Below are 27,016 nucleotides of genomic sequence, written 5' to 3'. Positions count from 1 at the left end.
AAGAGGACACTGAACATACAGGCGTGAAATCAGGGTGAATTGTGTGGTCAAACCTCTGCAGTGCCCAGTGAACCTTTTGACTCAGGCATAGGTGCACCTGAGTGAGCCACAGCGGGCGCCATACCTAAACATGCCAAGTCAGACCATTCATTGTCAAACCTGACCATAATAGTTTCACAGTAATATAGTGAAAGTTTTGCAGAGATCCCGAGAAAGTCAGTGTTCTGAAAAGTAGGCAAGAAATTATTCACACGGTATTTGCATGATGTGATATCAGACATTATCAGCATCATGAAAGGCTAATGCTTTGAATATCTTTAAGACTTAGTGCGTCGGAGTATTACTGCAGGGCTTTGTTTGGTTTCCTTTTGCACATTTGCTCAGGTCAAAGTTTTGGGAATGCATTTCAATTCCAATTTTGTTTTGGCTTTATGTTGTGTGTTTGCATTGGGTTTGTAGTTAAAGTCTAGAATTTTGTTTAATATTTTGAAGAGAGCTTCTTTATCCTTTTTAGAGGCAAGGCTGGAGCCTTGACTGTGTGACTAATTTCCCTTACTTTGAAGCTATTCATTAAATAATAAAAATAAGGCTGGGGATCTTAGGTGCATGGGAATACCATCACCTCCAAGTCACATACCATCCTGACGTTGACCCTTACTTCCATTTAGCACCAATGCAAGCCCTGGCACTGGGGCAAGTGCCATCATCTCATGGGTAGTCAAGAGGAAGACTAACCACTGTTTTCTCATGGGCAATGGGGGATGGTCAATAAATGACATCTATACCAGTGAGACCCACATACTAATCTTTCAGAATTTATATTTGTTGAGGATCTTACCCAATGTGTGTAACACAATTTCATCCAATCACAGCTCAACCAGTCATCAGGAGGTGAAAAAAAAAATCAATCAGGTAACGGTCCAAAGAATCTCAGACCAGAGCCCCAGCAAGCATCTAGAAGGACAAGGGCAGCAGATTCATGGCAACACCTCCAAGTTCCCCTCCAAGCTGACACCACATCCACTCTGTCCAGCACCGCCACTCAGTAGTTAACAGTGTGACTAACTACAAGATGCACTGCTGAAATTCACCGCTGTGCCTTAGACAGCGCCTTCCTAACTCATGACCACTTCCATCTAGAAGTGGCAGACAAAACCGCCACTTGCAAGTTCCCCGCCCAGCCACTCATCCTTCTGACTTGTACACATATCGCCGTGTCTTCAGTGTCATTGGGTCAAAATCCTGGAACTCTCCCCAACAGTTCTATGGGTCCACCTACACAAATGGACTGCTGTATACCCCATCATCACCTTCTGAGAGACAGCTCGAGGGGGACAATAAATGCCGGCCCAGGCAATGACGCCCAGATCCTATAACTAAAGAAGATGATGATACTGTCCCTATCTCTGGATATCAGCTCTAGCTCCAGGATCGACGTCAGGATTTGAATTTGACTCATTTATTGTCACGTGTATTTAATACAACATACAGTGAAAAGTTTAAACTGTCGTCATGCATCGGCACCATTTTGACTAACTTAAAAATAAATAAAGATAATAAAAGAAAATTTTTTTTAAAAGATAACTTAAATAGAGTCCACATTTCCAACACTGTTGATAGCTGCCTCCTCACTGCAGCCACCAGAGATCTGCTCCAGCTTTCACCGGCCACCACTACATCACTGCCATAATCCCATGATGGCCACAGAAGAATTATAGACTGTGAACAATCCAGAAATCCTTCAGCTTTGGTGGTGGTGGTCAGTAAGAGTGGGAGAGTATCCTGCCCAGCCAGAACTGTGCAGCAGCTGTGATACCGTGATCTCCCCACATGAACACATAGCATGAGCAAATGTTAACAACATTCTGAAGGTAAAAGTAAAGTCTCCAAGTGACGCTTGGGAAGGCAATAGACAGACAGAGGGAATGGTTCATGAGAATGGTTTCAAGGATGAGGAACCTCCATTATAAAGATAGATCAGAGAAGTTCAAACTTGCTTTCCTTGAAGAGAGAGGAGATCAGATCGAGTGATTAAAAATCCAGAAGGCTCTGAACAGAGTAGATAGGAAGAAACTGTTCTGAGTGCTGAAAGGATCAAGAGTGAGAGGACACAGATTTAAAATAATTAGAAGAGAAGCAAAGTGATAGAAGAAGAAAAATTTTCACTTAGTGAATGGTTAAGGTCTGGCCTGCGATTGTGGTAAAGCCAAGTTCAATTGAAACATTCAACAGATAATTTGACGGTTATTTAGATAGAACGTGCAGGGTTACAGTCACTCCCTTCTAATGAGTCCTGCTCTCAAATGATGTGCCTGTGCAAGGCCTGGTGATGTTTTGCAATACTTTTACAAAGTGTCATGTAAATGAAAACAGTTGTTGTTTAATAAACAAACTCTCCAGCTCCCCAAACCTCTAAATGAGGACATTTCTCCTCACCTCAGTCGTAAATGGCCAGCCCCTTATCCTGAGATCATATGCACAACTTCTTGATTCTCTGTCTGGTTAATCAGCCTCTCAGCATTCACCATGTCAATCCTCGAATAATTATTCTGTATTCCAATTACCTTACTGCTCATTCTTCAGAACTTCAGTGAATATAGTCTTTTTCCGTTCAATATCTCTTCATCAAACAATATTTTCATCCTTGGGATTAATCCAGTGAACCTTTGTTCTAAGGAAAGTGTACCCTTTGAATAAGGAGACCAAAACTGAACATACATAGTCTCTTTAATTACAGCAAAATTCCTTTATACTAACTCCCTTGCAGAAAGGCTAATGTACCATTTACCTTCCTAATTGCTTGTTATACTGGAATGTTAACTATCTATGAGTCATGTGCATAGGCAGCCAGGAATGAAATTCTGGTTTGCTACATTTTTCCAGCACTGTGGTTAATAAATTGCATATTTCCCACAATACATTCCATTTGCTACTAAATTGCGCACTCACCTAACCATCCCATACTCCTTTGCAGCCTCCTTTTCACTTTTACTTTAGCAATTCACAGTGGCTCAGTGGTTAGCACTGCTACCTCACAGCACCAGGGTCCCAGGTTTGACTCCAGCCTCGGGTGACTGTCTGTGTGGAGTTTGCACATTCTCCCCGTGTTTGTGTGGGTTTCCTCTGGGTGCTCTGGTTTCCTCCCACAATCCAAAGATGTGCAGGCCAGGTGAATTGGCCATGCTAAATTGCCCATAGTGCTAGGTGCATTAGTCAGAGTGAGGCTTGGTGTGGACTTGTTGGGCTGAAGGGCCTGTTTCCGCACTGTAGGGAATCTAATCTAATTCACTCCTGGATACATTACATCCAATACTCTTATCTATTCAATGATAGGGATTATAAATAGCTGAGGCCCCAACATTGATCCCTTTGACATCATACTTGTTCCAATTTACCAATCTGAAAAACATCTTTTCATTCATCAAGTGGAATTTTCCAAGCCTACCAAAGGTTTTGGAGTTTGGGAAGGTTTTGAAAATGAGGTGGCTTATTCTCTGGAATGATAGCCTTCCTCTCTCAACTCCACCTAAGACCTCCTGTTATAATGACAGATGGAGGAGATTTAGAAGACTGAGAGGACTTGACAGGGCAGATTTTGAGAAACTGTATTGGGCAGTGCACTCCTGATTCTAACCACTCCAAAAAAAGGCAAAAATTATTCTCACATCACCTATATTTCTTTTGCCAGACACATTAAATGCTGAATACTTTTACCTACAGGCTGTTCCTTAGCCAAATGCCTTATGGTTTTTTCCTAAGCTAGTAATCTCCTCTTCTCTACTGGCAAAACAAACAATTTCAGGAATCTCTGCAAAGGTACGCTTAATAAAAGCTGCTGGCAATGAAAGATTAGGGAAAAAAACAAATCAAGCAGTAGTTGCAGGTACCTCAGGAATGTTGAACTTACTTAACCCTGTAGAAAAATGTTATTATCAGGAAGGCCAGAGCTGTAAGAATTTATGTGTTTCATTTGTATTGAAGCTTTTATGAGAAAGCAATACGGCTACAAACAGACAGAACAACTTTTCTGCTGTTTATTTTACAATTTGTGGAGATTGTAACTCTGAAGAGATTCCATAAATTACATATTAGTCAACTTAAATCACAACGTGACGTTTTCATTTGCAGCAAAGTTAGCTGTTTATCATAAAGTCATTAGCAATGTGGAAAATGGAAGTTCACCCAGTCTGTGAAAGCTGAATGCTTGCTCCTCACTGATCCAATTATTTTGTAAATAACTGTACAGAGACTACAACTGGGTGTACTGTTCAGTGATTAACTTGACACCACGTTGATTCCAAACATAGCATCACCAAAATTGTTATGGTGCAGGGAAAACCATTGAGCTCATCATGCCTCTATTACCAATCTCCTGCCTTTTCTCCATATCCCTGCTCACCATTTCTATTCAAATAACCATTGAATGCCCCTCAATGGAACCTGCCTCCGCCATATTTCCAGGCAGTGTATTCCAGACCTTCACTCGTTAGTGAGTGAGTCATAGAGCTGTACAGCATGGAAACAGACCCTTCGGTCCAACTCGTCCATGCTGACCAGATATTCTAAATCATTCTAGCCCCATTTCTCAGCATTTGGCCCATATCCCTCTAAACCTTTCCTACTCATATACACATCCTTTGAAATGTTGTAACTGTACCAGCCTCCACCACTTTCCCTGGCAGCTCATTCCATACACGCACCACCCACTGCATGAAAACCTTGCCCCTTAGATCCCTTTTAAATCTTTCCTTTTGCACCTTAAACCTATGACCTCTAGTTCTGGAATCCCCCACCCCGGAAAAAACACTTTGTCTATTTGTCCTATCTATGCCCCTCATGATTTTATAAACCTCTAAAATGTCACCTCTCAGCCTCCCATGCTCAAGGGGTAACAGCCCCAGCCTATCCAGCCTCTCCCTATAGCTCAAACCTTCCAATCCTGACAATATTCTTGTAAATCTTTTCTGAACCATTTCAAAGTTCACAACATTCTTCCAATAGGAGGGAGACCAGAATTCCACACAGAATTCCAAAAGCAGCCTAACCAATGTCCTGCACAGCTGCAATATGACCTCCCAACTCCTATACTCAATGGACTGATGAATAAAGGCAAACATATCTTCTTGACTAGAAAGGAGAAAGTGAGGTCTGCAGATGCTGGAGATCAGAGCTGGAAATGTGTTGCTGGAAAAGCGCAGCAGGTCAGGCAGCATCCAGGGAATAGGAGAGTCGACGTTTCGGGCATAAGCCCTTCTTCAGGAATGAGGCTTCCTGAAGAAGGGCTTATGCCCGAAACGTCGACTCCCCCAATCCCTGGATGCTGCCTGACCTGCTGCGCTTTTCCAGCAACACATTTCCATATCTTCTTGACTACCCTGTCTACCAGTGACTCCACTTACAAGGAACTACAAACTTGCACTCCAAGGTGAGAAAGTATTTTCTCACATCAACCTTGCTTCATTTGCACATCACCTTAATCTATGCCCCCTTGTTCTTGTTCCTTTTATGAGTGGGAACAGCTTCTCCCTATCTACTCTATCCAGCCCTCTCATCATTTTGAAAACCTCCATCAAATTTCAGCTCAATCTTTTTTCTCTCCAAGGAGAACAGTCCCAGCTTCATCAAACGATCCACATCACTGAAGTTTCTCATCCCTGGAACCCTTCTTGTGAATCATCTCTGCACTCTCTCTCCAATGCATTTACATCTTTCCAAAAACGTAGCGCCCACAACTGTACACATTACTCCAACTAAGATCTAAAAAGTGCCTTGTACCAGTCTTATACAATCATAGAATTGTGGAATTTGGAAGCAGGCCATTCAGCCCTTCGAGTCGACATCAACACCCTGAACAGCATCCCACGCATACCCACCCCACACCCTATAAACCTGCATTTCCCATGGCTAATCCTTCTAACCTACAACATTCCTGCACAAAATGGGCAATTTAGCACGGCCTATCCACCTAACCTGCACATCTTTGGACTGTCGGTGGAAACCGGAGCACCTGGAGGAAACCCACACAGACGGGGGAAAAACATGCAAACTCCACACAGACAGTCGCCTGAGAGTGGAATCAAAACTGGGTCCCTGGTGCTGTGAGGCAACAGTGCTAACTACTGAGCCGTGCCACCCAATCCTGTACAATGTTACCATCTTGCAACTGTACTCTACATTTTTTCCACCAACATGGCTAATAAATTTCAGATTTTCCTACATTATATTTTATTTCCTACCAACCTATGCACTTACCCCTTTGCTGTTCACTGTTAGGATGGCAGCCAGTGACTGGTGGAGTTCAGCAGGGTCAGTGTTGGGATCACAACTATTCACATCACACATTAACAATCTGGACAGAGGAACTTAGGGTATTGTTGCTAAGTTAGCAGATGACACAAAGATAGTTGGAGGGACAGGAAGTGTTGAGGTTGCAGAAGGACTTGGACAGGCTAGGAGAGTAGGCAAAGAACTGGCAGATGGAATACAATATGGGAAAGCCTGAGGTTATGTGCTTTAGTCAGAAGATTAAAGTTGTTGACTATTTTCTAAATGGGGAAAAGCATCAGAAGTCTGAAGCACAAAGGAACTTGGGAGTCCTAGTTATGGATTCTCTTCATGTTAACATGCAGGTTCAGCTGGTTGTTAGGAAGGCAAACGCAATGTTAGTATTCATCTCTAGACGGCTAGAACACAAGAGCAGGGATGCATGCTGAGGCTGTGTAAGGCTCTGGTCAGACCTCATTTGGAATATTGTGAGCAGCTTTGGGCTCCATTTCTAAGGAAGGATATGTTGGTGTTGGAGAGATTCTAAAGGAGGTTCCAAGAATGATCCCGGAGAGGAAGGGGAGGGCTTGTCACATAAGGAATGGTTGAGGACTCTGGGTCTGTATTCAATGGAGTTTGAAAGAATGAGCAGTTCATTTCATTAAAACTCACATGATACTGAGAGGCCTGGATAAAGTGGACATGGAGAAGGTGTTTCCAACAATAGGAGAGACTAGGACCCGACGGCACAGCCTCAGAGTGAAGGGACAACCCTTAAGAACTGAGATGAGGCGGAATTTCTTCAGCTCGAGGGTGGTGAATCTGTGGAACTCATTGCCACAAAAGGCTGTGGGGGCCAGGTCATTGAATGTCTTGAAGACAGAGATAAATAGGTTCTTGATTAGTAAGGTGCACAAGGGTTACATGGAGAAAGCAAGAGAATGAGATTGAAAAACCTTCTGGCCATGATCGAAAGGCAGAGCAGGCTTGATGGGCTGAATGGCCTAGTTCTGCTCCTACATCTTGTGCATTTACAGTCTGACACTCCTCTGGACCCACACATGAATAGTCCACCAATTTTTCAATTCTCTAATCTTCTTCTGCCAAACCCTGGGGCCAAGCTCCACTTTGCTCCTGAATTCCGAGACGGAAGCTTGTGCTTGGCTACGTATCAGAACCGGAAAAGGAAACAAAGGGGTGCAGAAGAGCATCGACAAAGGGAGAGCGGAGAGAAAAGATAAGGAACTGGAAGAGGAACAAGCTGTATGGAATCCTTGGGCCTTTCAAAATGTCCACAGCTGATCGTCTGCCTCTATTCCACTTTCCCGCCAATTCGTCACATCACAGTGGGGCATCTAAAATCTGTCTTAAGTCTATTCGAGAACGTGACTCTCTGGGCAAGAAAATTTCAAAGATAACTCTCTCAGGGAAGACACCTTTTCTCATCTCATCCTTAATGATTAGTCCCTTATCACGAGACATTTCCCCCATCTTCTAGATTTCCCAGTTTGGAAACATTCTCTCAGACTCTACCCAGTCAAACCAATTCACTGATTCGCTCATTCTTTCAAACCCCAGAGATTGTAGGCCTGATATAGTCAGCCTCTCATTAGTTTCTGGGTGAAAGGTCAGAGTTCAACCTGTTAAACAGTTGCTGAACTGTCTGAAAAGCAAGTTGGGTGTGAGCAGGCCATTTGGCCCATTGAATCCACACCGATCCTCTGAAGATCAACCCATCCTATCCCTGTAACCCTGCATTTCCCATGGCCAGTCCACCTGACCTGCACATCCGTCGACTGTGGGAGGAAACTGGAGCGCCTGGAGGAAACCCATACAGACACGAGGAGAATATGCAAACTCCACACAGATAATCACCTGAGGCTGGAATCAAACCCGGGTCCCTGGCGCTATGTGGCAGCATGCTAACACTGAGCCACCTCAGATAGCAAAGCTTGAATGTTACACATTTCTGTGGAGTTTGTGCTTATAGGTTTTTTTTGGGGGGGGGGGGGGGGTGCACAGGGGGGCTGGTTGGAGTGGAAGCACGTGAACTCGCCCTAGCAAGCCACTCAAATGGGCAATTCAGGATGGGCAATAAATGTTGGTCCAACCAAGGAATATAAGGTATAGGAGCCGAATTAGGCCATTCAGCCCAACTAGTCAGCTCTGCCATTCGATTATGGCTGAAATGTTTCCCAACCCCATTCTCTTGCTTTCTCCCTGGAATAGGTGATCCCCTTACTAATCCAGAACCTAAATATCTTGGTCTTAAATATACTCGATGACTTGGGTCTCCACACCATTCTGTAAAGATCTCATGAATGAAGGATAAAAAAGGTAAAATAAAAACATCTCTGACCCATCCCCCACGCTGAATCAAATAGTGTGTGTGTGTGAGTGAGTGTGAGTGAGTGAGTGTGAGTGAGTGTGAGTGTGAGTGAGTGAGAGAGAATGAGAGAGAAAGAGAGAGAGAGAGAGAGAGAGAGAGAGAGAGAGAGAGTGAGTGAGTGTGTGTGTGTGTGTGTGTGTGTGTGTGTGAGAGAGAGAGTGTGTGTGTGTGTGCGTTAGAGTGAGTGAGTGTGTGTGTGTGTTTGTGAGTATGTGTGTGTTGGGGGGATCGTCCTGAATTCAGCAGCCTAGTCTACGTGTGTAAATAAATAATGAAGAGTTTATTATTAAACTTGAGAGCAAATGGCAACTAAAACAGCAAAACAACTCATGTTGAGTGCCTCAACGGAAATAGGCAAGAGTTGTTTCTTCATAAAAACAAGTGAGACGGTGATAAAATGGCGGAGAGTTAGTCGCCTCCAGGTAATCAGAAACCAAATGGGTTCTCCACCCCAACTGTTGCCATGGCAGCAAATATAGTCTGAAAGAGAACCCACTCTCAATCCCAGTGCATTTAATGTCACAAAAATCAGCCATCTTCCCAAAATTCATGCCAAGTTCCTGACTTTTGGTGGAAGACATTCAACCATAAGACATAGGAAAAGAGCTCTTTAGTCCCACTGAGTCTACCCCATCCATTCAATGAGAGTGTGCCTGATCTGATCAACCTCATGCTCCTCTCATGCCTTTTTGCCATAACTCTACATTTCCTCACTTATTAAAAATTTGTCTTCCTTGAAAACATTGAATGATATGTCCTCAAGAACCCTCTGTGGTAAAGCATTTCTAAAAATCTGTATTGCTTTCCAAGTGCTGCCAAAACTCCAGCCTTTCTAATTGGCTGGCAAACTTTCCAATTGCAAATGCAATTCAAATGAAACAGCACTCAGTATATATAATCATGAAACCAGTATCTGCTGAAGCAAGAATTTCAGGATAATCACTGCCGATAACAGCTGCTGTTCGAGGTTAAGTAATGTCACATTAATGAGCTGATTTTTTTTGATAACTGAACTGACCGTTTTTAACAGGAAAATAAAGCCAAATCTGAACTTTTACAGATACCAGCTATTCACCTCAACATCACAATCTAATCTCAAGGTTCAGATGAAAATTGTAAAAACAAACATTTAACATCTCATGTCATACAATGTCCTTGATCAGATTACTGCTTGAAATCTCTCCCAATGTTTCACATTTGGCGAATAACTCGTGAGTTCGATCCCCAACTTCAACAGCACCATCTTCTCGTGTGATCTCATTAAATACCGATCCACTGAGACTATTCTAGAGCATCAGGGAATTTTGGAAAATCATAACTAGTGACCTCCTCTCTCTACAGCTATGGATTTTAGTGTCCAAGTTTGAGAGCCATCAGATCCTGCATTCAGTGCTCAGCTTCTTCATAGAAACACAGAATCACTACCGTGCAAAAAGAGGCCATGCGGCCCATTGAGTCTGCACTGGCTCTCCGAAGAGCAATCCCACTCGGACTTCACCCAGCCTTCCCCCACCCTAACCCTGTATCCCTGCCCATCCCATGGCTAATCCACTTAGCCTGCACATCCCTTGACACCACAGGCAGTTTAGCATGGTCAATCCACCTAACGTGCACATCTTTGGACTGTGGGAGGAAACCAGAGCTCCCACAGAAAACCCACGCAGACACGGGGAGAATGTGCAAACTCCACACAGACAATCGCCCAAGGCTGGGTTCAAAACCCGGGTCCTGCCACTGTGAGGCTAAATCACTAGTTGGCTCAGTTATTAATTATTTAATGTTTCTTGCCCTTATTTAACCCCTTTGTTACTTTCTACCATGAAATTTGCATAATCTGCTGAGAACACAACACAACCTATTTGTTCAACATCTCTGCTTTTTCTTCATTTCTAATTCCCTCCGTTCTCTAAGGGACCAATGCTCTCTTTAGCTCCCCACTTGTTTTTTACATACTTGGTAAAAATTTATCTCTTAAAATTTGGCTTTAATGTTTCTTGGTGGTTCATATTCTATACTCACATTCTATTTCAAGGAATATTTTGGTAGCCCTTTGCTGGTTTCTAACAGCCAATCCTCAATGTTGCTGCTAGTTTTGAAATTTTACAAGACTCTTAATATAACATGATGAATATCTTCCCACAAAACCATAATCGGTACTTCCTCACAGTTCTCATTTTTCAATGGAACATATTTTAGTTAAACACTTTGATTTGTTTCGTTACATGTTCTCTCCATCTATTAACCATTATTTCCCCATTTGGTAGAGGGTTGACAATGGTGATCCTAACCTCAGAACAGGTCAATGAGGAGTCACAATTCAAAGCCTTCTTGGCCTCACTGAGAATAAGTAGGAAAGGGACTGCAATTTGAAATTGCTTTTTGCCAAAAATACCAGGGTTTTGTCTTTCCTGAGCCCATTCCTGCCTCCAATCAGATAAAGAACCAATCCTGACCTGGTTTAGTTCAAAGCCCTTTCCACATCTCTGGCTATACTGATTGCAAACTGCTCTTGCGGAGTCCATCTCAACAAAACAGCTCCCTCTTTCCCCATTTTTGGCTTCAGGACTCAAATTCCCCTTCATCTCACATTACATTTAGTTCCATACAGTTATCTCCTTACCTTGCTTGAATTTATGCCACTTGGCTGGTGGTTTATGGGAACAACTTGTTAGTATTACCTCAGAGGTGCTGTATTCCAAACTGGACTGTAACCTCTCAAACTCTTGCAGTGAAACGTCTTGCCTGGTTCTCCAAATGTAGTTGGTTCCTGGGTAGACCAAGATATCGAGATCCTCCCTTTCCCATTCCGCATGAGTCTTCCAGTGTGAGGTAGTGTTTTTAGCCCCGACTCCAAGCCGCCACACAATCGTTGGAACTCATAATTACAGCTACAAAGAACAGTATGCATTCTCTCGATTGTAATGGTCCCTTTCACTATCACATTCCTTTCCACTACTCACCCACTTGAGCAAATTCCTGCACCAATACAGTCAAGTGACTCATTGCTCGGTATTCCTTGTTTTTGTCCATGCAGGTATCAAGTTGTCCATACCTGTTGGTCAAAGCCAGGCAGCTCTGGGAATCCAGGATGTACAGATAGAGGAATGTCAGGCCGCATGAGGACCAATTCCAATACCAAACAACCCAGGTGGCCTCCTTCTTCAAAGACCGCAATTTCCCCTTAGACGTGGTTGAAGATGCTCTCCACCGCATCTCCTCCACTTCCCGCTCCTCCGCCCTTGAACCCCGCTCCTCCAATCGCCACCAGGACAGAACCCCACTGGTCCTCACCTACCACCCCACCAACCTCCAGATACATTGGATCATCCTTCATCATTTCCGCCACCTCCAAACGGACCCCACCACCAAGGATATATTTCCCTCCCCACCCCTATCAGCATTCCGGAAAGACCACTCCCTCCGCGACTCCCTTGTCAGATCCACACCCCCCACCAACTCAACCTCCACTCCCGGCACCTTCCCCTGCAACTGCAAAAAATGCAAAACTTGCGCCCACACCTCCCCCCTCACTTCCCTCCAAGGCCCCAGGGGATCCTTCAATATCCATCAGAAATTCACCTGCACCTCCACACACATCATTTACTGCATCCGCTGCACCCGATGTGGCCTCCTATACATTGGGGAGACAGGCCGCCTACTTGCGGAATGTTTCAGAGAACACCTCTGGGACACCCGCACCAACCAACCCAACCGCCCCGAGGCTGAACACTTTAATTCCTCCTCCCACTCCACCAAGGACATGCAGGTCCTTGGCCTCCTCCATCGCCAGACCATGGCAGCACGACGCCTGGAGGAAGAGCGACTCATCTTCTGCCTAGGAACCCTCCAACCACAAGGGATGAAGGCAGATTTCTCCATCTTCCTCATTTCCCCTCCCCCCACCTTTTCTCAGTCCCAACCCTCAGACTCAGCACCGCCTTTTTGACCTGCAATCTTCTTCCTGACCTCTCCGCCCCCACCCCCACTCTGGCCTATCACCCTCACCTTAACATCCTTCCACCTAATGCATTCCCAACGACCCTCCCCCAAGTCCCTCCTGCCTACCTTTTATCTTAGCCTGCTTGGCACACCCTCCTCATTCCTGAAGAAGGGCTTATGCCCGAAACGTCGATTCTCCTTCTCCTTTGATGCTGCCTGACCTGCTGTGCTTTTCCAGCAACACATTTTTAACCCCACAGTGACCCACAGGCGTGAGGTATGTACTACATGTTAACTAGCTAAGACTATTGCCTTGAGATTCCTTATTTCAATTTGGATCGTGACTCTCAAACGCTCCTGTCTTTGGCCAACCTGTCCAGGTAATACTCCTAGTTCCCAATATCTGCAGCTCAGACCCCAGCTTGAGGACTCTGAGCCAATGTTTCTCAACCTGCAGCCCCTTCTTGTGGCTTTCACAGCAATGGGACAATATGGAAGGAGACCATTTGGCCCATCTTGCCTGCACACAATTTCTGTCGAACTGACCATCCACTGCCCCTCTTGAATGCCTCAGTTGAACCGGCCTCCTCTACATTTCCAGGCAGTGCATTCCAGACCCTAACTACTTGCTGTATGACAATGTTTTTTTCCCTCACATCACCCTTGCTTCGTTTGCGCATCACTTTAAATCTACGTCCCCTTGTTTCTTTTTCCCTTTTGAGCAGGAACAGCTTCTCACCATCTACTCTTATTCATTTGCCATTTTGACAATCTCTATCAAGTCTCCTTCTCAGCCTTCTTCTCTCCAAAGGTAACAGTCCCTCCTTTTCCAATCCATCCCCATCACTGAAGTTTCTCAAACCTGGGACCACTCTTGTAAATCGCTTCTGCTCTCTCTCCAATACATTGACGCTTTTCCTATAATGTGGCACCCGCAACTGTACTCAATACTCCAGCTGAGGTCTAAGAAGAGTCTTGTATAGGTTCAACATCACCATCCTGCTCTATGCTTCTATTTATAACGCTGGGAATACTGTGTGCTTTATTAATTGCTCTCTCTACCTATTCTGCCATCTATGGTGTTCTGTGGTTGTTTTCTGAGATTCAATGCTTTTTATAAACTCTCAATACTGAATGCTCTCGCATATCTATTTAACCCTCTTAACTATTTGACTCGTCAATTAACTGGTTATTACTTTCATAAAGTAATAGTAAGTTACAGAACCCAATCTTAAAACAAAAAAGGCAAACAATGAAAAATAAACAAAAGGAAAATAAGCAATAGCTAGTACAAGTAAGACAAAGAGAATTTAAAAATTAGCTGAGGAGATTAAATAATGGAGAAAAACAGGGAATGAGTTAAATAAACTGGAATGGAGGGGATTCAAAAGTGAAGGATGGGAAGAGATACAGAAGGCAAGAAGGGGAAAAAGACTAGCCAACAATTTAGTCATGATGCTTGTTTGTAGAGCTATCACAAGTATAATTGGACAAATGGCCTCTTGATGCATTGTAACAGCTGTGTGACTCAGTGGCCAGAAAGCAAGCCTGATGGAGGGAGAGGGGAGGAGAGAGAGGGGTAGAGCGAGGCAGGGAGAAAGAGAGATGGAGAGGTGAGCGAAGTGAGAGAGGGAGATGTGGGGGGAGAGAGGGGAGAGGGAAAGGGGAAGAGAAAGGGAGGGAGGAGAGGGAGGGAAACAGAAAGAGAGAAATAGGCAGAAATAAAACATTTCACTTTCACTGCTGGCATGTCTTTTTAAAGTTATGAAGTCAATTTTCTACTGATATCCTGGAATTAATTACAAGTTCATGGGTTTTTGGTGAGGCAACAGCCAATCAATGGCCACAGTCCAAGTGCAGGTCAAAGGAAGACAGCACGGCCTTGAGCTCCTTTGTCAGTGGAATTGGCAAAATATGATGGATGCTTTCAAAATGCTCATAACATGTACAATTAGAGAAAACACGAGAAATATATTATTTCTTATGCAACAAATTAACTACTGATGTATCCACTGGTGAAGGACATTCAAGGCAAATCAAAGCAAGCAACAGAATTAATTAAAAGTTTTGTTATTGATCATTAACAAAGGAACATAAACTAAATTGTACTTTTGCAGGTACCATCCACTAACTTCAAGGCTATAATCTAATCTCAAGGTTCAGATGGAAATTGTAAAATAAAAGATCTTTTAAACTTTGCTCTTGCATTTCATGCCATTGAATTTCCTCGGGGATAACCCTTCTTCAGGATAGGGGAGGGGATAGGGAGAGCTACAGATAAGGGGCGTGGGGGGGGTGAAGGTTTATGGGTGGGGAGAGGGTCCAAAGGGATTGGAAAGGGAGTTGCCACAGTGAATCACACCACACATTGGAGGAGCAACACGTCATCTTCCGCCTGGGCGGCCTACAGCCTGGAAGATTCAACATTGGTTTCTCCAATTTCAAATAACCTCCCCCCCCATTCACCAACTCCCTTTCCAATCTCATCTCCTCGCTTCCATCCCCCTGACTGACCCTTCCTTCCAGCTACCAACCGGATTCATTCCTCCCATCGACTAACCAGGTCACACCTACCACCTGTATTCACCTATCACTAACTCACCACTCCGTCCCTCTCCCTACCCATTATCCTTCCCACTTCCCATCCCCCGTCTCCATCCGCAAGTCCCCAACTCCCACAGCCAGTCTTGAGGAAGGGTTATAAATGTCGAGTTCTCCACCTCCTGATGCTGCTTGGCTTGCTGTGCTCTTTCAACCTCCTGCTGGTCTACTTTAGATTCCAGCATCTGCAGTATTTTTGTCTCTAACTGAATGTCCTTGGCAATAATTGCTTCTTGAAATCTTTCTCGCTGTTTTACATTCAGCGAATAACACATAGGCCATAGCCAAGGGAAGATAAAGCAGGAAGGAAAGACCCTTCTCACATTTTTGGAGGAGATGAAAAGCAAGTCGATTCTTCCACTTCCTAAGAACCGATGGCTTGGCTCAGTGTTGGTTTCTTTGCCAAAATTTGCTGATTCAGGAACGCTGCTGATTTTAGACAATGCTTAATAGGTTGAATACGCCAACTCTATTCTTGTTCAAATTGAAATGAGAGATGTCCCAGGGTGGAGCTGGTTGCGGGGGCGCGAGGGGGGGGGGGGGCGGGGGGAGCAATATTCCCTCTGAACTCCTCAAGAATTCTGGTAGGACCAACATGCACTCAGGACAGGTTGTATTTAGCTTCAAGTGGGATGGTCTACAGCTCTCTCCTTTCCTGGACAATGGCCTTGAACTATATACTCAACTTGCTGGCTCCATATTAAACTGTCCTTCTGATCAGCCCCTTCAGAAGCAGGAAACCTGAGCCAGGTTTTTGACATGGGTTAACAGAAGTTAGTTATAGAATAGTCAGTCTATCCACAAATACTCCCATATACAGTAGAACGGCTTACTTTATAGATTCATAAACTCGCTACAGTGTGGAAGCAGGCCATTTGGCCCATCAAGTCTGCAGCAACCCTCCAAAAAGCATCCCACCCAGACCCACCAGCCTACCTATCCCTATAACTCTGCATTCCCCATGACTAATCCAAATAGCCTGCACACCCCTGGACACTGTGGTGTAATTTAGCATGGTTGAAGAGTGTGGTGCTGGAAAAGCACGGCCAGTTAGGCAGCATCCGAGGAGTAGGAGAATCAATGTTTCAAGCCTGAGCTCTTCCTGATGAAGGGCTTTTGCTGGAAACATTGACTCTTATGCTCCTCGGATGCTGCCTGACCTGCTGTGCTTTTCCAGCACCATACTCTCGACTCTGATCTCCAGCATCTACAGTGCTCACTTTCTCCCTATAATTTAGCATGGCCAATCCACCTAGGCAGTACACCTTTGGACTGTGGGAGGAAACCCATGCAGACATGGGGAGAATGTGCAAACTCTACACAGACAGTCACCTGAGGCTGGAACCGAACCCAGGTCCCTATCGCTGTGAGGCAGCAGTGCTAACCACTGAGCTGCCCAAAATTATTTATTTATTTAGCCAATTTAATGTCACAAAATTTCCCAACACTGATCTGCATTTGGAAAATTTGTTAGAAACAATGAGGCAAAAGGTTTGTCAGTGGCTCTATACACTTTCTTACTAGCAGAGGGGGGAATATAAATGCCAGACTGTTGGATGGAGCTAGCTGAAGATATTTTAGATTCCCTATAGTGTAGAAACATGCCCTTCAGCCCAACCATCCACACCAGCCATCCGAAGAGTAACCTACCCAGACCCATTTCCCTCTGACTAATGCACTTAACACTATGGATAATTTAGCATGGCCAATTCACCTGACCTGCACACCTCTAGACTGTGGGAGGAAACTAGAGCACCCGGAGGAAACTTATGCAGACACGGGGAGAATGTGCAAACTCCACAGAGACAATCACCCAAGGCTGGAATCGAACCTGGGACCCTGGTGCTGTGAGGCAGCAGTGCTATCCACTGAGCCACTGTGCCACCCCAGTGCCTCATTGATGAAATTCCAGGATGCACAAGGTCCTAGAGAGGTGTACAGTTAGGGGAGATGAAAGGGATAGCGGGAAGGCAAGAGTAATTTCAACACAGGGATAAGAATTTTAAACTCAACGAGCCGATGTCAGAATGGGAGCTGATGCACAGGATGTGAGTGTAAGGGTGATAGTTGACAGCAGATTGAACGTGAACCACAGTAATCCCTGCCTGGTGATTCTGTTCAAGTCAACTGCCAAGGAATGGAATGCAACATATTAAGCAAGATCTGAGAGCTGACTCGGTGAGGGGTTAGTCAGCTGTACATGTGGTGGAGCAAAATATGATAGCATAAAGTTCTGGTTGGGACTCAAATACTTAGAAGCCTTAGAATCATGGAGATGTGCAGCACAGAAACAGACTCTTTGGTCCAACTCATCCATGCCGACTAGATGTCACAAATTAATCATTTGCCAGCATTTGGCCCATATCCCTCTAAACCCTTCCTAATCATGTACCCATCGAGATTCCTTTTGAAATGTTATATTGACTGAACGGTTTTTAAACAATATGATATTAATCTGAATGAGAACAAAGAATTGAAGATGTATGTTCTGAATTAACTCAAATTACAGCTGACTAAATAGAATGGACCTGGCACAAATACAATGAGAAGAAAACCAAGGGCAGTGCAGACCAGGATAATTTTGATTCTGAGCTCTCCTATTTCTAATGAACTCATAAACATTCATCCTTGGAAAGAAAGCAGATGCACTGCTAACTACACACTGATTATATATTGTGGATAAATGACATTTTCAAATAACTGCACTTGTGTGCTCAGATGATTCTGCCTGCCATAAACTGGGCCATAAAATATGTAATAAATGGATTTAATCTTCATTCGACTAATACACTCTGCTTGCCTTGTTAGTGTCGCTGACACATGATACAAAAATCAGCTTTCCGCAGCTTCATACTGCTCTGAAAATTCACAAAATGCCACCGCAATTGATGTGGTTACCACAGGGGAATGTAGAGAAAGGCAGATGGAGATTCACTCATGTAATACTGGTGGAAGTGATGCCATAGTACTCACTGGGCCAGTAGTCCAGAGGCCCAGGTTAATGCTGCGGAGGGGGGGGGGGGCGGGGGCTCTGGCTTCAAATCCCACCGCAGCAACTGGTAGAATGTAAATTAAATTAACAACATCCAGGATTGAAAGTTACGCTCAGAAACCCAGATTGACAATACCAGTTACCATAAAAACCCGTCTGGTTTACTCTTCATTCCTTAGTTTGAGCCATTCAGTTGTGGCAAAGTCTCCGAGGAATCAAACCAATTTGGATTACCACAGCTTGAATTCTGGCAGTGGAAAACACAGCTCTGTCAACTCTGCAAGCTCCGCCTTTCCAACATCTCGGGTCTTGTTCCAAAATTGGGACAGCTGTCCCCAAGCCCCATCAAAGAGTGGCTTGAAACACACTGAATTACACCTTACAGGCAACGCTCAGGCACAACCCTCACCATCTTTGGGTATGTCTTGTCTCATCAAAAGTCTCAAGACATTATGTTAAAAAAGAGCAAGGAAACTTCCTGCTGATTTCTCTGCATCAAAACCCTCTCAACTGAGAATCAGTGCTCCTTCATGTTGAGTACCAACTGGATGCAGCATTGAGGGTGGTTAGGGCACAGAATGCACTCTGGCTGGGGGTCATCAATGTCCATCACCATCAATGGCTCAGCAGCAGCACTACTGATTCAAGCTGGTCAGATCTCAAAGGAAATAATTGCTAGACTGGGTGTGTGGCAGGAGATGAGGGAACCAACAAAAAAGGGAAAACATACTAGATGACCAGGGGTGATCATACTGAATGGCAGAACAGGCTCAAAGGGATTGAATGTCCTGCTCCTGCCTCCATTTGCAAGGTTTCTATATCCTTGCATGTGATTCGGAACAGCATCATGAGTGTGAACTTGATTCCTGTTCAGGTTGAGGTGGTCTTGGGACCTGCCTTCTCAGCCTTCCCCCTAAGAGTGGAAGGCAATGGTGGACTATCATGGATAAATAACTGCCAAGGAAACAGCTCAGAGTAAAGCATCAGCAGCCAAAGAGTTTGGAGCACTATCTACAAGATGCACTGAAGCAATTTACCAAAGATCCTTAAGACAGCCAACTTCCAACTCACAATCACTACCACCTAACAGGTCAAAGGGCAGCAAATCTATGGGAGCACCACCACCCACAAGTTCCCCTCCAAGCCACTCACAACTCTGAGTTGGAAATATATCACTGTTCCTTCGGTGTCACTGGGACAAAATCTTAGAATTCCCTCTATACAGACATTGTGGGTTTACCCATAGCACAGAGGGACTGCAGTGGATCAAGAAGCTAAAAATCACACAACACCAGGTTATAGTCCAACAGGTTTATTTGGAAGCACTAGCTTTCGGAGCACTGCTCCTTCATCAGGTACCTGAAAGAACAGTGCTCTGAAAGCCAGTGCTCCCAAATAAGCCTGTTGGATATAACCTGGTGTTGTGTGATCTTTAGCTTTGTCCACCCCAGTCCAACACCAGCATTTCCACATCACGGATCAAGAAGGCAACTCACCACCACTTTCTCAAGGGCAACCAGGGAAATAAATACTGACCCAGCCAGCAACGCCCATGTCCCAAGAGTGAATTTTAAAAAGTACTTGGCTGAATTGTCAGCCTGAACATTGAGCTGTACCTGTTGGTGTGGGAAATGACATAGTTGAAAGTATCAGAGGTGGCATCTCATTATGTGGTGCTGTTTAAATGCTGGATATTACCACTCACGCAAAATCCCTTGTGATGTCTTAATGTGTTGAAGTCTTAATATGTACAAATCTTAGTAATTTGGTGAATGATCAAGTGGATAATAATTCCATCCTACACCACTCAGTGAGACATAGCTAACATGGCTCATAAAAGCTGATTGTACGAAAGGTAAACTGACCTTTTTTGAATTGAAGTTGGAGGCAAACAAACAGCAAATTATATTGAGTCACTAAACTTGTGATGGGAGAACAGTGTGGATACTTACAGATGTACACACTTTGCAGGGTACTTTTTCTGGAGTACCAGTCAGAGCTAAAGGTGTATCAATCCCAAGGTTGTGCAATGTTTCCTGAAGACTTTTCCCATAATATTCTTCAGGCCTATGTTCTGAACTCAAGTAATGAAGCTGCTGCCTGTTGTGAGAAATAATAGTTTCAATTAACTAAGTCAAAGATGTTCAATCTGTTTCGTAGGTGGTGAATTAAAACACTTTTGGAATGCTAGAGAAGAAGGAGCAAATGAAACAAATACGATCAGATGTTCTGGTGGTGCACTGGTTAATGTACTTGACTCTGGGCCAAAAACTCTGGACTGAGACAAGTGATGCAGATGGGATTACAGGAGAGCCCAAGGTCAGTTGGAAAACTGAGCTGGCAAGAGACTTAAATGCAGAATTGAAAGAGGATTGCCAAGAGGAGATGAAGAAGGTTGAGACAGCTAATATTGTAGTGATACAGAGGAGGAAAGAGAAGTAAAGAACCACTAGCACTGGGAAATGAATCATGGAATCCTTACAGTGTGGAAAGAGGCCATTCCACCCATTGAGCCCACACTAACCCTCCAAACAGCATCACACCCAGACCCACCCCACTACCTTATCCCTGTAATCCTACATTTCCCATGGCTAACCCAGCTAGCCTGCACATCCCGGGACACTATGGGAAATTTAGCATGGCCAATCCATCTAAGCTGCACAGCTTAGAAACTGGAACACTGGGAAGAAACCCATGCAAACACAGGGAGATTGTGCAAACTCCACGCAGGCATGGAATTGAACCTGGGTCCCTAATGCTGTGAGGCAGCAGTGTTAACCACTGAGCCACCATGCTGCCCTGAATGTACTGAAGTAAACAAAATCAGTTGGACCAATAGAATTAGAATTAGGTTGCATTGTCACATGTACTTAAGTACAGGGATACAGTGAAAAATTTACAATGTCCCCCTTCCCGGTGCCAACTTAGCTACAAGTTACCTAGGTACAAAATCTTAGGTAAAAGTAGAAAAATAAAGAAATAAGTTAAGTTAAGAAAAGTTAAACATTACAGTTCTTGTCACTATTAAGTAATAGATAAGAAATAAGCATTCAACAATTTTACTGATTTCTCCTTCTCAGCCTAAACCTCAAGTAAAATGGGAGAAGGAAGGAGAAGAAGATGGAAAAAGAGAGAAAGTGAGGAGGAAGGAGAGAGAAAAAAATAAAATTAGCCAGCTTCCCCGCTTAACTGCTAGATGAGTGCCTCCTGCTGGAACATGTTTGGTCACTCTGAGCACTGTTACAACTGCTGCCCAATATAGTCCTGCACCTTCAGGAGAAAGGGGTGAAAATCCATTGGGAAAGAAAATCCGATGTGCTCACGCTGGGCATGCTGCCACTGAGGCTGCTCAGTGTACAGTGCTGGTCTCCATTTGCAACTTTCTCATGAATAACCAGAGCAGGTAAATATCCTGGTTGAGGATTTTCAAGGAAGATCTCCCTGCTGGAAATTCGGGAGTGTCTGAGAAATACAGAACAGGCCTTGTACCCCATTTAGGCCTCCTCTCATTCAGTTATAGTGACTGGAGGAGGCCGTTCAGCTTGTGCCAAGAAATTATGGTCCTATCCCTACTGGAAATTTCAGATGCATGTTGAAGTATTTCCACTGTCCCTAGTTGAAAGAGGTGCATTTAGAAGTGGCTAAACATCCTCTTCTAACATTCTGGATTCATGGTTCAACATTAAGTGAAGAAAGATCGGCAAGATTTAGTAAACACAACTGGGTTCAAATCTTTGAATGGGCCGTTTTCTTGACTCTTGAGTGCCCCTACTTTGGTGTTTACTCAAAGGAGCACTGACTTCACATTAAAGGAAACATGACCCAGTCTATAATATGGTAGGATCTAAGGACAGAGGAGATGCAGCATCATTTCTGTTTCCATGACGTTGTGCAGAAGGCTAGTCTTTGACATTGTGTATTTGGTATAACACCAATTCAATTTTAGCAACATCTCCAGATGACCTTATAGAAGTCATGAGGGGCATAGGTGAATGATAGGTGTCGTTTCTCTAGGGTGAGGGATTTCAAGACTCGGAGGCATATTTTAAGGCGAGAGGAGAGAGATTTTGAAAAGATGTGGGGGCAATTGTTTTTACACAGAGAGTGGTTTATGGAAATGAACTTCCAGAAGTAGTGGGTGAAGATATAGTTACGACATTTGAAAGACATCTAGATAAGTACATGTATAAGAAATGTTTGGAGGGATATGGGCCAAGCTCAGGCAGGTGGGACGAGTTTAGTTTGAGATTTATGTTCGGCATGGATTGGCTACGGGGAGAGGCTGAAGAGGCTGGGGCTATATTCCCTGGAGCATCGGAGGCTGAGGGATGATCTTCTAGAGGTTTATAAAATCATGAGGGAACTGGCCTCCGGCAAGAGAGCACAAGGGCGACCACATCTTCGTTTCAAAGAGTGTCTGCAAGAGAGACATGAAGTGACTGAACACAAATGTCAAGAGGTGGGAGGACATTGCAAATGATCACCCTCGTTGGAGGCTGGAATTATGCAGAGCTGTAAAAAGAGAAGAGAAGCTGAAGCCTGCTACTGAAGAAAAGCCCACCCACTGATCAAACAGCACCAAGACAAACCCGGAGGACTGTGCCTTCAAGTACAGTCACTGCAGCCGAGACTGCCACTCTCGTGTGGACCTCTACAGACACAACAGACGCTGCTCTACCAATAAAGATTGAAGCAAGACTTCCTGGGCGCAGATCCATGGGCGCAGACTAACGAATGCCACCAGAGAGGGGCATGGATATGGTAAATAGGCAAGATCTTTTCCCCAGGGTGGGGGAGTCCAAAACCAGAGGGCATAAGTTTAAGTGAGAAGGGAAAGATATATAAGGGACCTAAGGGGTAACTTTTTCACACAGAGGGTGGTATCTGTATGGAATGAACTACCAGAGGAAGTGGTGGAAGCTGGTACAATTACAACATTTAAAAGGCATCTGGATGGGTATATGAATAGGAAAGGTTTAGAGGGATATGGGCAAATATTGGCAAATGGGACTAGATTTATACAGGATATCTGTTCAGCATGGTTGAGTTGGACCGAAGGGTCTATTTCCTTGCTGTATGACTCTATAACTCAATAATTTGATTTGTAACCTGCTGGCAAACAGAATATTGATTTCTGAAATCTGGCCCTGTTTAAAGAAAGAACTTGCATTCATGATAGAGCTATTCATGATGACGCAATGCCCTTCAGCCAATAAAGTGCTTTTAAAATGTTGGAATACGGGGTAACCCGGCGGTCATTTTGCACACACTAAGCTGCTGCAAACAGAGATTGTGGACCAGCTGCTCATTTTTCCTTCAGTCCTGTTTGCCGTGGGATAAACAGTGGCCTGGAAACCAGGAGTACTCCCCTAATCACGGAACTATGCCACCTGATCGTTCATGCCTTGCCAAGTGTGCAGATGAGTTTTGGGTTGGGAACTGCACACAAATACTGCATTTTTGCCTTATCCTTCCATTCCAGAGCCATGCACAAGAACAAGTTTAAAAAAACTGGCAAACCTTGAGCTGATCTTGGCACCAATTGTTGATTGGAGATTGAGGCTGATCACGTGACCCTCTTCACTGACAGCTGTTTTGATAACACCGTTCTCCAAAGAATAAAGACCTTTACAGGTGGGCTGCCACTGAACTCCCAGAACCTTGAATTAAAAGCCAATATTTTTATCAAACATCTGCTTTAAACCAACGGCAAATTGAAGGACTTCTAATCTTCTGAAGTGAATAGTACTTACTGATAGCCTTATGAATTAAGACCATTGGGTGGGGGAAAAAGGTGACTGTGGTCAACTAAGAATGCAACAAGCAAAAGAAAAATGAACAGTCCGTTCGGTCCCTTGAGACTGGTGTACCATTTAATAAGGGGCTGATCTCAGTTTCAAATTTATGTTACTGCATGTCTCCCATGACCTTCAAACTCTCAACACAGACGTGAAGATATCCAGTGATTTAGCCCCCCATAGATTAGATGCTCTACAGTGTGGAAACAGGCCCTTCAGCCCAACAAGTCCACACCGACCCTCCAAAGAGAAACCCACCCAGACGCACTTTCCCCTGACTGATGCACCTAACACTGTGGGCAATTTAGCATGGCCAATTCACCTGGCCTGCACACCTTTGGACTGTGGGAGGAAACCCAGGCAGGCACAGGGAGAATGTGCAAACTCCACACAGACAGTCGCCCAAGGCTGTAATCGAACCTGAGACGCTGGTGCTGTGAGAGAGCAGTTCTAACCACTGAGCCACCGTGCACCCTTAGCTCACGGCTGTAGAGAATCTCAAAGACAAATAACCCTCTGAGCAACAAAATTCCCTTTCATCTCAGTCTTCAGTAGGAGACCCCTATTTTGAACCTGTGTCCCCTGCCCCAGGCAATTTTTAAAAACTCATTCATGGTACTTGGGCACTGCTGGCTGGGCCAGCATTTATTGCCCGTCCCAAGTTGTCCCTTGAGAAGATGGTGGTGAGCTGCCATCTTGAACTGCTGCAGTCCATGTGCAGTGGCTCGACCCACAATGCTCTTAGGAAGGGAATTCCAGGATTTTGACTGTGACAGTGTGGGAATGGTGATATGTTTCCAAGTCAGGACGGTAAGTGGCTCAGAGGGAAACCTGCAGCTGGTGGTGTTCCCATGTATCTGCTGCCCTTGTCCTTCCAGGTGGAAATGGTCGTGGATTTGGAAGGAGTTGTCTGAAGGCCTACGGTGAATTTCTGCAGTGCATCTTGTAGATGGTACACACTCCTGCCACTGACCCGCCCGAGGTAGTAGAAGTGGATGCTTGTGGATTTGGTGCCAATCAAGAGGGCTGCTCTGTTTTAAAGGAAATGACCTGATCGTATTAATTGCTAGACTATTAATCCATGAACTATCAATCCCAGAAGGCACATGGTGAAATGGGAACTGAACTTAAAAGAAAATCTGGAATTATGAGTCGACTGATAACCTTCAAACCACTGTCGCTTGTCATCTGGTTCACTAATGTCTTTTCACGAAGGAAATCTGCCATCCTTTCCTGGTCTGGCCTACATGTCACTCCACACCCACAGCAATATGGTTGACTCTCAACTGCCCTCTGAATGGCCGAGAGAGACAATCACTTGTATCAATCTCCTCAGCATTTGCCCTGCCAATCCCCCTCAAAATCCTCAATATTTCATAACATCACCTCTCATTCTTCTAAGCTCCAATGAATATGGGCATAATTTGCTCAATTTATCCATTTGGAACATAACATTTCCTTCAGTGATCTTGACCATGAGAACTTTCACCAATTGTTAAAAAAAACCCATCTGGCTCCTTCAGGGGAAGGAAATCTGTCATCCTTATCTGGTCCAGCCTGCATGTGACTCCAGGAGAAAGTGAGGACTGCAGATGCTGGAGATCAGAGCTGAAAATGTGTTGCTGGAAAAGCGCAACAGGACAGGCAGCATCCAAGGAGCAGGAGAATCGATGCTTCGGGCATGAGCCCTTCTTCAGGAAGAAGGGCTCATGCCCGAAATGTCGATTCTCCTGCTCCTTGGATGCTGCCTGACCTGCTGCGCTTTTCCAGCAACACATTTTCAGCTCTACATGTGACTCCAGCCCACAGCAACGTGATTGATTCTTAACTGCCCTCTGAAACGGCCAGAGTAAGCCACTTATTCCATCCCATGAAAATACAGAGAAAAAGAAAATCTTCCTCAAAAGGAAAAGTTTTATCCCATGAATCAAATGAGTGAACCTTTACTGCCTCTCATCCAGTAAATAAGTAAGCAAAACAAACCTGTACATGGTACTCTAAAGATGATCTACAACTTTAGTAAAACTTCCCTACTTTTATACTTCCTACTTCTTCTATCAATGGCCAAAATTCAATTTGCTTTTACTAATTATAGAGGAAGTTCATTATAATGGGTGTGTTAGGGTCCAAACAGTGAGACAATGATGTAGTTGGGTGAGGTTATTAAGAAAATACCGACTTCTCTTCATTATTAACAAGAAAAATTAAGACGTAAATAAAGATTTAACTCATTCAGGAAGAATGGGACCCTGTAGCTGAATTCGAAGTATATTGAATGGTGTTATGATGGACCTCTGCACTTGCTGTTCAAAACCAAGGCTCACATTTAAAAGGATATGGGGTAGGCCATTCACCCAACAATGGGGAAACTGTGGAATTCTCTGCCATAGAAACTGGTTGACGTCAAAACATTGAATATTGTCAACAAGGAGTTAGATATAACTTTTAAGGATAAAGGAATCAAAGGAAACAGGGGACTGAGTTGGATGATCAGCTGTGAATGTACTGAATGGGAGAACAGGCTAAAATGGCTAAAGCCCCTATTTCCTTAGTATCTGTATTCCTGCGGGTGATTCAGAAGAACATAAAGAGAGTGGGTTCGATTCTTGCTCAGGTTGAGGTGGTCCCGGGGCCTGCTTTCCCGACCTGCCCCCTGAGATTGGAAGGCAATGGTGAACCATCATGGATAAACAACTGCCAAGGAATTAGCTCAGGGTGAAGCATCAGTGAGGAGTTAAGCACAGGGTTTTGGAGCTCAGCACACAAGACCCAAAGCTGCTAAGGTTGTGTCTCTCACTAATTAGAGAATGTGCTTTGACCTGGGTCCAGAGAGAGCACCGATCGATATTGTGCCTGCGGTCTGAACACGATTCATTGCGGATGTGTTACTCCAGCGCATGTGGACCCTGGCACAGTAACCATGGCAATCTCAGTCTGGAGGGACACTCAGCGAATGATTAGTCCAGGAGCTGGAATAAAACGAACTGGTGTGACAGATGTGCTACACTATTAATATATAGCACCTTTCAAGCT

The 27,016-nt window shown here is 44.3% G+C and overlaps 1 protein-coding gene across 3 annotated transcripts in view; it reads right to left on the bottom strand.

The window, feature by feature from the left end:
- The window catches only part of LOC122541791 (microsomal triglyceride transfer protein-like), a 109,954-nt gene that overhangs the window by 56,265 nt on the left and 26,673 nt on the right, over positions 1-27,016 (bottom strand). For all 3 annotated transcript variants that reach the window (XM_087982500.1, XM_043678772.2, XM_043678773.2), the window contains 2 exons: positions 23,706-23,845; positions 20,138-20,285 (listed from right to left, as the gene is read on the bottom strand). In XM_087982500.1, the coding sequence (XP_087838626.1) occupies positions 20,138-20,285; positions 23,706-23,845 (288 nt within the window). The remainder of the gene's footprint in view (positions 1-20,137; positions 20,286-23,705; positions 23,846-27,016) is intronic.

The sequence above is a fragment of the Chiloscyllium plagiosum genome, unplaced genomic scaffold, assembly GCF_037043375.1.
Source record: "Chiloscyllium plagiosum isolate Xiang-an unplaced genomic scaffold, Cpla_swu_hap1 HiC_scaffold_43, whole genome shotgun sequence".
Taxonomy (NCBI): domain Eukaryota; kingdom Metazoa; phylum Chordata; class Chondrichthyes; order Orectolobiformes; family Hemiscylliidae; genus Chiloscyllium; species Chiloscyllium plagiosum.
This window is presented reverse-complemented; position numbering and strand designations above follow the sequence as displayed.